The sequence below is a fragment of the Cynara cardunculus genome, unplaced genomic scaffold (assembly GCF_001531365.2).
Source record: "Cynara cardunculus var. scolymus isolate 2C unplaced genomic scaffold, CcrdV1 Un_Scaffold_7421, whole genome shotgun sequence".
NCBI lineage: Eukaryota > Viridiplantae > Streptophyta > Magnoliopsida > Asterales > Asteraceae > Cynara > Cynara cardunculus.
The window spans coordinates 1-16,907 of record NW_020203545.1 but is presented as its reverse complement, the minus strand read 5'-3'; the positions used below and the strand labels follow the sequence as shown (position 1 = coordinate 16,907).

The 16,907-nt window shown below is 32.6% G+C and overlaps 1 protein-coding gene across 1 annotated transcript; it reads left to right on the top strand.

The window, feature by feature from the left end:
• Positions 1 to 9,195: 9,195 nt before the first annotated feature.
• LOC112504934 lies at positions 9,196 to 9,526 on the top strand (the record flags this gene model as incomplete). Its single annotated transcript, XM_025108889.1, has 1 exon — positions 9,196 to 9,526. A coding segment is annotated over exon 1 (331 nt), but the record flags the coding sequence as incomplete, so codon positions are not given.
• Positions 9,527 to 16,907: the final 7,381 nt, after the last annotated feature.

The window sequence follows — 16,907 nt, the reverse complement described above, 5'->3', positions numbered from 1 at the left end:
AAGCTCAGTGAATGATCGCTGGAACTGAAATTACAGATACAAAAATACATCGAAAGGAAAAAGGGATTATCATCAAATCACTGAGAGAGAGGATCAACAAGTGTTTCTTCTCTTTGCAGAGTGCGCGCATCACTCTTCAACCTAATTCTTACTTCAAGCATTCTCTAGCTTAAGTAAAGGATCTTTCATATAACATTCTCTTTTCTGTGTTTGCTATAGCTTCGTGTGTAACCAAAGATTATCTAGATAGGTTTTTCTTTACCTTATCTTTCCGCAAACAGTCTTGTAAAATCTGTATTGATCTTCTCTATCAATATATATTTTAAATTTGAAAACATTGTGTTTGTATTCATCACCCCCCCTTCTACAAATTGTTTCTTATCTTGTAGACCCTTTCGGGACCAACAGAGTTCACAAAAGTTAGCATCCTCACATACATTAACATTTTATATTAACATATGTTAACGTATGTGAATACGTTAACTTATGTAAACCACCTATAACAAAGTGTTTTTTACCGTCCCTAAAAAGAATCCTTAAACGACACCAATTATGCATACATATATAGATGCCCTTCATTTGAGATCATCCTAATTCGTGAAATCTGTGAGAAATCTTTTTTTTTCTACCTCTGTCACCCTATCGCGATGGAAATTCCCTTCAAGGTGCTTGCTTCCACTGGTGGCGGGCGGGCCGATGAGCTCGGTCAATCTCCATGCCCTTATCTTCTTCAAGCCCTTAAGGCTAAGAAGTCAACTAGCGGTCCTTTAATTCAGTAGGGATGCTATCATCTAGTGACTAACACGAATCCATCATAATCCACAAATTACATTTGAGTAAAGGTTAATATAGAAACATTGTAATTTTAGTCATTTTGAGTAAATAGTTTAGATACCGTAACTTGTAGATATTTTATAGTTCTCTCTCCTCTCTCCTATCTATTTGCACTCCGTGCCAAAAAATAAAGTATCTTCATATAACGTGCACAATAAATGGTATGATGTATGCACAATATGATAATAAGATTCATATTATATGGTATGATGTATGCATAATGTGATAATAAGATTCATACTATATAAACTTAGCTAGTGTGCACATTGTGATACGCGTATGGTCCACAACGTGCACATATACCTAACAATATAGATCTTGTTATTTTAGTGTATTCACAATTGATTTTGGTATGTTCATTATTTAAAATCATATTATTTTTTATGTCTACTTGATAGTCAGATCAATGCTTAGAGGTACGGGGCAGTTATAATTTAGAGGGAGAGAAAGTGACATTTATATTTATAATAATATTGACTTTCTTAAAAAATGGTCTAATTGATAATTACATTACTAAACTAATACTTTATGTTTTGTTAATAAATCAAATTAATTGAACCAAATGTATGGAATAGAATAAATCTGATTAATTTCACAAATTTTAAAATTATCAAGGGGCCGTTTACCAAACGTTTATCTGAGTAAGCGATTACCAAATAACATTTCCTCACCGGATGAATATGATAAGGATCAAGAATCTAACCCGGTAAGAGCGAGACAAGGATCAAGAGTCTTACCCGGTAAGTGAGGGCGACGACTCTAAACACGGTAAATGCTTACTGGTAAATTGTTGCATACGATGTCGTTTTGGTAAACTAAAATCCTACCCGATAAATAAATAATAGTGTTAACTTTTACCCGTAAATACTTATTAGATAAGTGTTTGATAAACGAGTCTAAATGATTAATAATTATATATATATATATATATATATATATATATATATATATATGGTTGACAAGATAAGACATCATGGATTTCCATGCCAACAATGAATACTTTGTTTAAAATGATGATGACGACGACACACCTCTTAATTGTCTTTAGAAAGTTATGATGTAGGTAGGGTAGGGCTCCTATTCTCAATTCTTGTTTTGTTAAGCATCCATTAACTAGAATCAATATTGGAGGTTGTTATCAGGTTGTTATCCACGGAAAAAAATACTTTCATATTTTTAATGGATTATTGAGAAAAACTTTGATCTATTTTTTAAGGGAAGTTGGCCAAAATAATTATTTTTTATACTGTATCTTAATAAAATGATCATTTTTTTAGAGTTTCTTTAACAAAATGATGATGAAAATCGTCCCTAGGGTGCGATTTTGACCAAAACATACAGAGGGGTCCCATATGTATCTGATTTGAATGACAAAAATCAAATATTATATCTAATATAGACCAAATTGCCCCGGAAACCCCAAATGGCCTCTTGGGGCGATTTTGACCCTAACTTTGTCTTCTAGCGAGGACAACCTATGATTAGGGGTGTTCAAAAAAACTGTTGGATCGTTCAAGCCGATCAAACCAAGTCGAACCAGACCGTTTTTTACAGTTTGAGCAGTCTGGTGGTTTAGTCTGGTTTGAAAAATAGCAAAACCGGGCGATCTGATCCGGTCTGGAGCCATTTTTGGGCGGTTTAGACCAAACCAACCGCCAAATACGTACACACACAGATACACACACAAACACACACACACACACACATATATATATATATATATACTTATTTTAGTATTAGCAAGCTCAACTTTTTTAACTTATGGGTTATGACCCAAATATATCCCTAAGCACAACATAAAACCTAATATCTAACATAATCAAATCCAAATGAATCGGTGCCTAAAAATCCCTAAACCAGTAAACATATTGACACATTTGACATTGACGGTCTCCAAATTTGAAATCTCTTAAGAATCTATCAATCTATCGATCTTTCCTAATAAGATATTATATATGATATAGACCAAATCGCCCCAGAAGCCCAAATAGCCTCCTAGGGCGATTTTGACTCTAATTGTATCTTCTAGTAAGGACAACCTATGATGCAACGCTTTGACATTTCAAGGGCGATTTTCAAGGTATAGGGGGTGATTTTCATTGGTATTTTGTTTTTATATGACCAAATGTAGTATATATATATATATATATATATATATAAACTTGTAGTGTTTCCTATAAAATTATAGTGATCCAAACACTTCTACTCTCACAACCCTTAACCCTTAAACACAATCTACCATCACAACATTTAACACAAATATAAAATCACGTCAAACTTTACAATTTTTACTACTCTTTCTAAAACATATATAAAATACAATGTTTTTATATTTTCTTATAAAAAATATAGTTTTTTATAAAAAACTTACGGATGTTAATATTTTTTAATAATTGTTGATAAGGAAAAAAAATTATTTTCTCGATTTCTCCATTTGAGGTACGGATGAGTCCGATGTGTATATTATTTGGGGGTCAAAAATCTGATAAGAATCGACGAAAGTTATTATTCTTATCAGCAACATAGTTTTTATGAAAAAACCAATGAATTTTAATATTTTTTTAATAATTGTTGATAAGAAAAAAAATTATTTCACGATTTCTCCATTTGAGGTACAGATGGGTCCCACGTGTATACCATTTGGGGGTCAAATTCTGATAAGAACCAATGAATGTTATATTTTCTTATCAAAAATATATTTTTTTTATGAAAAATGAACGAATGCTAATATTTTTAATAAGAGAAAATTATTTTCATGATTTTTCCATTTGAAGTATGGATGGGTCCCACGTGTATAACATTTGGGAGTCAAAAATCTAATAAAAATCAACAAATGTTATATTTCTTATAAAAAATATAGTTTTTACAAGATTGCTTGATAAAGTGACCAAAGATGCTAATATTAATGTCGATCAATTCAGAAATAAATTAAGAGAATAAAATAATAGACATATCAGATGATAATGTGGTGCGTGTGTGTCTCGTAATCATGCTTCATACTGTATTTCTAGGACGGAAAAAGAACCACACTATCCAACACTGAATTTTACATTTGGTTGAAAATTTGGAAGCCTGGGACCAATACCCATGGGGCTCGTATATATGGAGTCTGACATATCAACAACTGAAAAATGCGTTCGAGTGTCATAGACACAAAAATTGACCGTTGAACATATACACATTGTATAGTTTTGTATATGTCTTCAAGGTCGGTTATCGTTTTTTATAAGATCTTATTTACTGATTAATTGACATTTTCTCACTATGTTTTTTTGTAACCTATTAGATCTGGATTTTGGAGACATTTCCTCGGAAGAAATTTTTTTCCGTTATAATCCATTAATACCGAGGGCTAATTGATGGAAACGAATAAAAATTATAAAATGGGAAGAGTGTAATTTTGACAAGGTTTGGTTTCATTTATTATAAATTTAAGATTTACAAGTTTTAATTATGATATTTATGTTAAAAAAATAGTATATTGATTTATATACTTTTAAAACGTGTTTTGCTCCCTGACCTCGTTGGCGACGACACCTTTGGAGGAGTCGGCCCAATGGTTGATCAAAAACATGATTTTTTGGAGAATAATCGTTATGGACAGCTGGATCCAAATCATGGCATGGGTCACAAATAAGATAATGACGATGACGACGACGACGTCCAACCATTTGAAGGCGTCAATCATTTGCAGCGCACATGGTGTGACGAATCGTAAGTGTTCACACAGTAGGCACAAAGTCCCCACAGTGGCGGTGCAAGTGCACGCCGACATTATGATCGCTTCAAGTAATAGAGTGGTATAGTACCAAGATCATTTCCACATGGACTGGACTTACTGAGAATCAGAGAGTTTCATGAACTTCTTGAGCATGTTTCAGTTTGAGAAAAAGTTGAGTTTTGATTGGTGCAAAACTTTAAAATACGAAATAAACTTTTAAAATTAAAAGATGGGTATGGGTGTAAGTTTCCCTTAAGAATATTGTTGGAACAATATGGTCAGAAACTCATGAGACTTCTATAAGAATTCCGATCTCTCGAAAGTGAATTCTTATATATTGTTCCCACAGAGTGCCCACAAAGCGTCCAGTTTTATCAATCTTAAACCTGCCGAATTAGCTAATAGATAAAAAGATATCTGGTTCCACTAGCCTGAAGATTTATACTCAAATCTCTTTGTAGTATAAACTCGACTAATATCTGAACATTAGCTCAAACATGCAGAATCCGTATCTCTACGTGATTATCAAAGACTCTCTCAAATCTTTGTGCATCATCTAAGGCGTATTTCAGATCCGCCCATCTCTAGATCAAGGATCTAATATTAACACTTCAAAGTGATCAGCTTATCTGCGTTGAGCTTAAGTCCCGACTTAAATGACCAAACTTAAGAATTAATAAAAATGGCAACACCCAAGTGCGCCTTCAAATTCTTAAGTTTGACTCACACCCACACCCAAAGGGGTGATTAGTTCATAATAAAATTTTAAAACATAGAGGAATGAGAAGAAGAAAAATGCATAAGAAATACTTGAAATGAAATTTCACTTAAATTGTTGCCCACAGGGGGCATACAATGCACAATAACGAGAATTAAAGACTAAGTACGAAAATAAAATTAAATGTAGAAATTAAACTTGTTCTACTGCCCTAGAACTTCAGTTGAGAGTGAATGCTCCAAGGTTGCTTGGCTGATTTGTTGATGTCTTCCAAACGAGAGAAAAACTTCAATATATAGTGAAAAAGTGAGAACCGGACAAACTCTTCGCCTAAAGGAAGAAAGTCTTCTTGGCTAGAGGGTAAAAACCCCCCGTCACTTCTTGTCTACTTTTCTGGCCTTATCACATTTTTTGAAAGATTGAAAAAGGTAAAGTTACCTAACCTTTAAATTAAGGAAAAGGTAAGGAATACATTTTCATTAAAATAATGGTAGGGTTACTTTAAGATATTTTTTAATTCAACAAGGCCCATTCTTCCAAATAATTCAAAAATTTCAGATCTGACTTCAAAATTAAATCCCTTTAATACCTAGGAGAGCCAGTATTTGAATTTTGTCCAAATCCATCTTGAGAAAAATATGCCGTAGGAAGAATGTGAGCAGAAAGTGGGCATTTTACCAACAACAATGGTTTTTCAGAAAATAATCAAATTCTTGACCTTTCATCACCTCTTAAAATATTTTGGACCAAAAATACATGATAAGAGCAAAATGGGTACAAAGACACAATAAAATGAGAGTATTGAACAACAAATAACTCTCACAAATTGAGAGTTATCAACATACTTTTCATAGTCCACAATATGAGCCACAACAACGCCATTCATCTACGGCATATACTGGCATTTCCCAATGGCGTGTTGAATTTAACTAATTAGGTGTTGGGGTCGATTAAACGTTCACGTCATTTACAGACCTTATGAAAGAAAAATATGGCTTCTCAATGCAAGACTTAATAAATATGAGAACGATGTGCCAAGACCAGTACTTGAGGCTGATCTTTCACCATACAGACCTTGGCAGGGTGATGATGTAAGTATGTTTAAGCTATTTGATGTTTTTACTTTACAAGTAACAATTAAATAAATATTAATATATTGGATTATGCATGCGCAGTTTAAGGCGCAACATTAATTACCGATGGATGCAGTAAATATATTTAAGGTTTTAATGTTTTTACTTTACAAGTTAAGTACTTACATTTTTTAATTTATAAAGGATTGTGCATACATAGTTTATGCCGCAACAGTACTCATCGATGGATGAGGTAAATTTGTTTAAGCTTCTTTCATGTACTTACTTTACAAGTAACAATTAGATAATCATTAAATTTATATTGGATTGTGCATATGCAGTTTATGGCGCAACACTCATCGATGGATGCGGTAAATATGTTTAAGGTTTTAATGTTTTTACTTTACAAGTTTACCTATATTTAAACTTTTTAATTTATATTGGATTGTACGTACGCAGTTTATGCCGCAGCCATACTTTTGTGAGGATACGATAAATATATTAAAGTTTTTTATTGTTTTTATTTACCAAATTAACAATTAAATTAGATAAACTTCTTTAAGAATAATTATAGAATATGTGTTAAAACGTAATTATGATAATTATAAGGTATTATCGGTAAATAAGCATAATTATTTAAAGTTGTAGATAATTAAATAATTAATTACAAATAAATATCAAACCTTATTTAAAGTTATAGGGTGACCATGATACCAGCATATATAAATAAGGTGTCAGGCCAATTCAGTTGAATGAAATTCAATTCTCTGAATTTGGTTAATTAGTCCACATACACATATTTAGATTTAGGGTTTTTTTTGGGCTAGCACCTGTTGGAAAATCTACGCGTGTTCATGTGGGGATCAATTGTAGAGGAAACTGCCGCATCAGATTTTTCATTAAATCCTAAAAGGTACATTCCTAAACACCCTATGGTGTGTTATAATTTAATTAAATGTCTCATTGAATCCGGCTTTGGGTTTTAGATTTAGAAAAGTTTTTTTTTCTCAAAATTATTATACCAAAATATTTTATTTATGTTGCGTTTATGGTTACAAGTTTCTTTTAAAACCCAACAGTGGTATCAGAGCCACTTTAAGCATTTAATTAAAAAAAACGGGAACAATTATTTTATGGCAAATTAATTTGAATTGGACCCTAATTTTAATTGTACTTTAAATACGGATTGGACCTTAATATATGGTTTGCCCGAAAGACCCGTGGTTTGGATCAGTTGTGTTATTTGTAAAATTAAAATGTATTAATTGGAAAGGGTTGTAAGTTTAATTTTAAATTTTCTAGATAGGGACAATTGTAAAGTAGATAAGGATATGTTATTTTTCTATTTATGTAATCATCCGAATATCACGGTCCAAGCACTTGAAATGGAGTCACTGGAATTCACCAAGATGACGAAGCCAGTGGGAGCTTGAAGATGTCCTTAGACTGACCGTAGTTGTTGTGTTGGCTCACAACACTACATCAGGGGCGAATCCATATATTATCATTTCGTGGTTGTTTATTTTGGGTTTGCATTCTTTTTTGCTTGCTATTATTGCTATACTATTTGTAAACGTTTTAAATAAATTCAAAAACGCAAAATAAACTTGAAATCGATAATAAAATATAATATTTTAAATTGATATGATTATCAAAACAAACTGATTTTTGGATAAACTTTTAAAACAAAGATTTTTATAAAATCAAACGTTTTAAAAGCATAGAATGTTTTATAAGATAAAACATTTCACATATGTAAACTGAACGTCACCCATTTAAAGTATTTGTCAAGACTTATTAATTCTGACATGGTCAAAACCTAGCCAATCATGTCGGATGATTATAGTGTAAGACAAAATGCCAAAATAACGAGATTTAAGTGAACAGAGCATTGGTCATTCGCTTAAATAGTCGTATTTTTTACGTCTGATCCCAAGTAAAATCTAAATCAAGAATTTAGGAGTGATCACGATACATTAGTATGGTTAGTTTACTTGAGAGTTTCATAGACAGAGCATTGCATTGGCCATCTATGAGTATTTTCAAGGCGTTGAAGTGAGATTAAACATGTCAATTTCGATATATGATATATCGAATAGAATCTCACGATCACCTAAGAATTATGTTGAACATAATTGAATGATTCCTACCTAAATAATCTATTTCCATAAACAGCGTATTAACCATTTATGGAAATCGATGAAATAAGGATCTTAGCTCAAATAAAAATATTTTCTGAAGGTTTACTGTTTAATTGAGATCTTAAAGTTACTAAAATTGAACTTAAAATTTTGTAGATGTCTGCTCCCGCTTCAAACACAAATACAATCACTAACAACCTATCCCACTACACATTGCGGCCTATCCTTGAAAAGGAAGAAACTGAACAGGACAAACTTTCTCGAATGGTTTCACTTCCTGAGGGTTGTCCTCAGGCATGAAAAAAAGTTCCACGTTCTTGAAGATCCCCCTCCGAACACCGCTGTCAGAAACGAATCAGCTAAAGTTAGGGCTGCTTATGATAAGTACCAAAATGTCTCACTGGAGGTTGGATGTGTCATGCTTGCCTCTATAACTCCCGAGTTATTAAGGGAACACGAATACATGTCAGCCTAGATTATAATGTCATCCCTTAAATCTATGTTTTAGTTACAGGCTCGGTAGGAAAGGTTTGACACAGTCAGAGCATTGCATGCCTGTATGATGACTGAGGGTTCATCAGTCGGTCCCCATGTTTTGAAAATGAAAGGGATATTGACCGATTAACCTGCCTTGGCTTCCCACTAGATAAAGAATTGTCAATCAATATGGTTCTCAATTCCCTACCTAAATCATATGACCAGTTCATAATGAACTACAATATGAATAGTTTGGACAAGTCTCTCATAGAGCTTCAGGACATGCTTAAAACTGCTGAGAGAAGTATAAATTCCATTTCGGAAGTATCCAAACCAAAACAGGTTCTGATGATCAAACCTAAAAGTGTGATAGCCAAAAAGAAAAGGGTGGTTCCCAAGGGTAAAACAAAGGTTGGAAGTTCCAATAAGGATAAGAACAAGGGAAAATTTCCTGAAAACGTAGTCTGCTTCAATTGTAATCAAAAGGGACACTGGAAGAGAATTTGTCCAGCCGTACTGGCAGAGCAAAAGAAGAAGAAGGCTACTGCAGCCGGAACTTCACGTATGTTTATCATTGATTTATAATACAAATTTATGGGTATTGGATACCAGATATGATACATTTGTACCACTTTACAGGGACTAAGAAGTGAAGAGAGATTGAAACCAGGCCAGATGGAACTAAGAATGGGCAATGGAGCTAAGGTAGTTGCAATTACACAAGGACATATGATATGGAACTGCCAAATGCCCTTACACTATCACTTAACAAGTGTTTAGATGTACCTAGCATTACTAGATATATAGTTTATTTTTCTCAATTATAGAAAACTGGATTTATGTTTACTTTCAGTAATAATTCAATTTATGCTTTCCTTGACAACGTTTTGTATTTTGTGGCTAAACCACACAATGGTATTTATGAAATTGATATGCTAAACAACTGTAATTACAAATCAAACAACATTAACAATAAACGAATTAAGTGGGGATTAAATCAGACTTTTTTGTGGCACTGTCATCTTGGACACATAAACAAGAAACACATAGCTAAACTCCAGGCGGACGAAGTATTAGAATTATGTGATGATTTATATGATATATGTGAGTCTTGTTTATTAGGCAAGATAACAAAGGCGCCTTTTAAAGGCAAACCTGATAGGGCTATAGAACTGTTAGGAGTTATTCATACTGATGTATGTGCGCCTTTCAGTTCAGTCACAAGAGATGGTCATCACTAATTCATTATCTTTACTGATGATTTTAGTAGATATAGGTATATTTACCTAATGAAAAACAAATCTGAAAGCTTTGAGATATTTAAAGAATTTCAAAATGAAGTAGAGAACCAACTTGGCAAAAGGATAAAAGTGCTTCGGTCAGATCAAGGTCGCGAATATCTAACCCAAGAGTTTATTGATCATCTTAGAAATCGTGAGATAGTATCCCAACTATCTCCTCCCAGAACACCTCAGCATAACGGTGTGTCCGAAAGAAGAAATAGAACTCTGTTGGACATGGTTCGTTCTATGATGAGTCGTACCACTCTGCCTAAGAGTTTTTGGGGATATGCCCTAGAAACGACTGCCCGAATACTGAATAATGCACCAACCAAAAGGACAAATAAAACCCCATATGAATTATGGACTGGGAAGATCCCAAAGTTATCTTATATGAGAATATGGGGGTTGTGATGCTTATGTTAAACAAGAAGCTTGATCCAAGGTCTGAAAAGGTATTTGTTGCGCAACATGGTAAATTTTTAGAAAATGATTTTTTAAAAAAGAACCACTACGGGGGACATAGTAGAACTTGAAAAAATTCAAGAAAATGAGACTATGGTTGACACTGACCATCAACAAGATGTTGAACCTCAACAGGTTGTTGAAGAAAATAACAAGATAGAAACAATTCGAAGATCATGTAGGAACTGTCAAGAGCCTAAGAAATATGGTTATCTCATTGGCAGTGATGATCCAGTTCATAATGAACCTGTAACCTTCCAGGAAGTCGTATCAGGTTTAGAATCCTATAAATTGCATGATGCCATGTAGGCTGAAATACAATCCATGTCAGACAACTAAGTTTGGAACTTGGTAGATGCACTTGCCAACTACAAAGTTGTCGGGTGTAAATGGGTATTCAAAAAGAAAACGGACATGAATGGAATTGTGCATACCTATAGAGCTAGATTACTAGCAAAAGGTTTCACTCAGACTCAAAGAGCAGATTACGATGAGACTTTTTCTCTAGTAGCTATAATTAAATCCATCAGGATTCTTTTGGTCATAGCTGTGTATCATGATTACAAGATATGACAGATGGATGTTAAAACCGTGTTCCTTAATAGAACTCTAAACGAAGATGTATATATGGTACAACCAGAAGGTTTTAAGCATCCAAAGTATCCTGAAAAGGTATGCAAATTGCAGAGGATCATTTATGGACAAAAACAAGCATCTCATAGTTGGAATCTTTGTTTTGACGAGAAAATCAAAGAATTTGATTTTGTAAAAAACGAAGATGAACCTTGTGTATACAAGAAGGTCAATGGGAGTATAATAGTATTCTTGATCCTATAAGTTGATGACATATTGATTATTGGAAACGACATCCCAACGGTTGAAGAAGTAAAAGTATGGCTAGGGAAGTGTTTTGCGATGAAGGATCTAGGAGAGGCAACATATATCCTTGGAATAAAGATCTATCGAGATAGATCTAAGCGCTTAATTGGATTAAGCCAGAGTACATACATTGACAAGATCTTGAAACACTTCAAGATGGAGGGTTCCAAGAGAGGAAACTTGCCAATGTAACCTGATGCGTATTCCGAACATTAACATATTTGTCCATGAGTTGAACGCCAAATTAGTAGTTAGGTGGATAGACTTTGGTTGTCATAATAAATATGCACAAAGGTTTGTTTTAAACACTAAATCAAACATCAGATTCCACTGATGCAATCAGTTCAACTTCTGCAGTCAACAACATAACAATAGTATGTAACATTGATCTCCAACTGCCAACTATACCAATGAGTTTGTGTTAGTTAACATAACTTTGTTGATTTTGTGTGTTATTCGAATATGTATAATTACATGAAGGGGTTTATTGGATCGATTGATAATCCAAGAAAAGTGATAAATTTAGGGTTTGTTCTAATTGACAAAATGCAAGTTATTGATTTTATTTGAGTGATTGAAGAATTCAACAATTTTCCCAACAATCATATCACTCCCGAATTTTTAAAAATTGGTGGATTTTGTAGTGATTTCCCCCTCAAAACATGATCCAAGAAATTGAAGCACCAAATATTTTAACAAACGCAACCTATGATTTGTGGCAACGGTTCATAATATTTTTGCAATTCAAGGTTGCACAGGTTATTCAAGACATTATATAAATAGTTATACAAAATTAGGTACTGTTAGCAATGTTCAGAGTACTTAAATTTCTACTGATATCTTTAGCAGTATAACAAAACCACCTTGTTTGTTGTCGTTTTATGCATTTAATCATGTACCCATCTGGGGTTTTTAACTTTCGGGGATCTCCTTCCCTATCCTTGATCTCCAATTTGTGGGGAATCCCCGGCCCCATCAGGGCAGATACACCGGGTTCCCCAATTGGGCGAGTCTCATCCCCATGCTTGTATGTGTAGGGGTAAATTATATAAAAACATCTAAAAGTTAGAACTCGTGAAAACTAGTTTGTATGTGTTGTTTAATCAATGAAATAACAAATGTGAATGTCACTATTGTTTTAGAGATGAAATACCAGTGAATGTTTTGTGTGAGAGGAAAACACAAAAAATAGGTTTTTACATGAAACACATATACTAACATAATATGTGAAACAATATGAATTATAACTTAACATCAAACTCATCGGATGGTTTTCGTTGATTTTCACAGGTTTGTTTTTCACATATGTTATTTCATCTATGAAATTGGTTTTCACAATTTCCAACTTTTAGACATTTTCTATGTGATCTGCAGTCTATAATGTATTTGAGTCGATTCAAATAAGATGACAACATATCTTGGGAACCATAAAAAGGTTACAAACACGTAAAAACCAATATTAATTTATTGTTTTAGATGATTTTTTTATCCAAGGCTAGAATTTGAGCTATTATTTGACATATGTTTGTTTCGTAAATTATTATTTTCATATTTATTTGTTTCACTATGGAAAACTTGTTAACATGTATTTTCAGTTTCACATATTGTGAACGAAAAAAAAGTTTCATAATGAACATAAAAATTATGTGAAATAATAACTTAAGTTATAGCATTTGATGAAAAAATATCATATAAAAATATTTTAGGACCGATTTTCACGGGTTTGTAACCTTATAGTAGTTCTCATTTGACTGCCAATACACACACACACACACATATATAGGGAAGTTCCGTTAGAAACCTAAAATCTATTAGGAACTCGGGAAATACCCACAGTGCATCATATGTCCCTCTTCGGAATGAATATTCATCATCAATAACACATTCAACGTGAATATGAAAGTGTTATTTATCATGAATCACATATCCATGATGAATATTGATGTGTTATTTGTCATGAATCAAACATTTATGATGAATATGTTACATCATTTATAGTGAATAACACACCCATATTCCTGATGAATATGCCATATGTCATGTAATCGGTTCCCGGGTTCCTAATCAATTTAGGTTTCTAATAGAATATGCCTATATATATGGACATAATCAAATGAGAACCCCACGACCACAAGAACTTTTATCCTAACATGTTTCACATGACTTTTTTTCATCTAAGGCTACAATTGAAGATATTGATTAACATATATTTGTTTTATTATTTGTTTGTTTCATATGTATTTGGTTCATAATGTGAAACTTTTTATTTGTATTTTTTGTTTCACAAACACATAAAAACGTGCATATAATGGAACAAATATATTAATCAATACCCTAAAAATAATGTGAAATAGCACATGATGTACTGTTCTCAAGGTTCTCACAAATTTGAGGGTTCTTTAATGATAAGTATCCTTTCTCTCTCTCTCTCTATATATATATAGAGAGAGACGAAGGAACGTGTTAAGATGGAAAAACATAAGAAGGGATTTGGACCCTTGAACACTTTTAATCTCAGTCCCATCCATGAATTGCGCTTCTCATTGGAATTGATTTGGTTCATCTCATTAGTGTTGATCTTCAATATATTGCTCCAATGGTGGATATCATTTCTTACCCTTCTCATCAGAACCCGACCTTATATATATATATATATATATATCAACCAATGAAAATTCATCTTTTATATAGGTTCATATCCATCTTATAATTTAATGATAAGGGTAAATATGTAATTTTAGTTTCTATGTAACTCCCATATCATTAATTGGAAGTTACAAAATAAAAAAATCTCATAATTGTTGTTAATTTACTATTGATCTTGTTTTTCTATAATATTGATTTATTTATCTATAATGTTATTGAATTTGTGATTGTTAAAGGAGACTCGATAGTAAAGTTTTCGATATCATTCAAGCTAATATGGATAAACCCATTGGAAAACAACTCCACAACAATGGAAAGGTTAAAGTGGTTTACAATGACAATCGGACTTCGAGTTTCAAAAGTGAAAACAATAATCAAAGTGTTTGTATTGGTAATGGATTAATATGTTATTGTATTCATTTTAATCGAAATTATGTTGATTATGACGTTTTTGTGTTTTTTATAGTTCATATTGTGTTGGTACTTTTTCTTTAATTATTACTACAAGCCCAATTCATATATTCAAATGGAATGAGTTAATCGTCAACTTAATTTGTTATGCAATCTAATTCTGATAACCATTTGGCTCCATCAGTTGCTTCTGATGCTTGATCTGCCATAGACTGCAACTAGTGTTCATATACGTTCAGGTGTGTTCATATATATTCTAGTAGGGACATGAATCAAGGCATCTAATATTGAATTTATAATTTTTGTTAATTTAATATTGATCTTGTGTTTTTTTATAATATTGATTTTTCTATCTATAAAGTTTTTGAATTTGTGATTGCTAGAAGAGTCCCAATAGTAAAGTTTTCGGTATTGTTTAAGCTATTATGGATAAAACCATTGTTTATAATGACAGAACTATTGTTCACAAGTGTTCATATTGTGTTCATATGTACACTAGCTGCATATCTCAACATTGACTCATTCCTGAATGTGTTCATAATGAATGAACTATTGTTCACAAGCTGTTCATATTGTGTGTACAATAGATGCGTATCTCAACATTGGCTCGCTCCTGAATGTGTTCATAATGAAGGAACTATTGTTCACAAGTGTTCATATTGTGTTCATATGTACACTAGCGGCATATCTCAACATTGGCTTGCTCCTGAATGTGTTCACAATGAATGAACTATTGTTCACAAGCTGTTCATATTGTGTTCATACCTGTTTTTATTTATTTATTTTCTTTTATGTAGCAACTATTCTTATTATGTTCATATTGTGTTCATAAATGCTATGCAATCCAGGTTTATATATATATATATATATATATATATCAATTTTTGTTCGTATTTGTGTGTGTGTGTGTTCATATGGTTTTTACATTAACAAAAATAAATTAACAAAAATAATGAGATTTTTTGATTTTGTAACTCCCAATTAATGATATGGGAGTTACATACAAAAGAAAATTACATAAATACCCTTTTCCCCTTTGTTCACATATATTTTTTGAAATTGTAAATTTAAAAAATTATTTTTTATCATGATTAATCACAACCGTTTATTGTAAGAATCAATGACCAAGATTGGTTAACAAAGTTAACACAATAATCTTGGTTAACATTTGAACCAGCCCATATATATATATATAGATGCAATAAGAAACATGGATGGGTTGACAAGTTTTGAAACCCTAAAGGATTTACAAGCATAAAACTCAAGAAAATAAGAAAACTCTTTCAAAATTATAGATGAAACTCTAAAAAGAATTTTATATATCAATAAAGCTGAAAATTAACATAGCATCTTAAGGGTTTATATTAGGAATACAAGGGAAATAATCATAAACGATCTTTGCTTAAATAGCTAAGAAAGCAATAAAAGAAATTAAATGCTAATTAACACATAACTAAGAAAGGATTTGAAACAATAATAATCCTAAACGATCTTTGCTTAAATATGTTTAGCCTTTCACGTGCGTGACTGGGCATGTGATCCATATCATGTGGAGGTTCGCGCAAGTCTCTGTTTTCTCTTTCTCAACATCGGGTTTTGAATATAATTGTTTCTTTCGAGCCTCTTTTCACTTTTTCTTATTGATTTGTGACAGAGTCCGTTAATCCAATAGTTGTTCAACATCAAACTCCCTCGCATGAAAATAATGCAACCTCAAGTTCACTTGAAAAACAACATCATCCGACTCATTGGGATTATACATTTTAGATGTAGCTTTAGGAGATTCGTACTAAACACCAAATAAATAAGTTGTTGGCCATTTTGTAGGGGCGACAACATACTGAGAGTTTCTTTTTCAAGAAACTTGTCGAACTTTTATGGAAGTGGTTTAATTTGATTCGAACTCTTGGGTGGTGACGTATTGGGAGTGTCTTCGGCATCAATCTTAAACCTTGTCAGACAAGTCTTTTTTTTTCCTGATCTTTTATTGTATCTACAAAAGGCCGAAGGCTTCTCACAAACATGTGGTTCTTCGCCTTGAAAAGAAGTTAAACGAATAACATGATGGTTGTTATTGTCACTGTGTAGAACCCTGATTAATTATTTATTGTATCTCTTTATTGATGGTTGTCGTCAATTTTGTTGAGGTGGTTTCAGAAGGCTAGTTGATAGATTAGTAAGGGTTGTGGTTAAAGATACAATCATCTGTTGGTCCCAAAAGGGTCTACAAGAATACTAAACAGTTTGTAGAAGGGGGGGGGG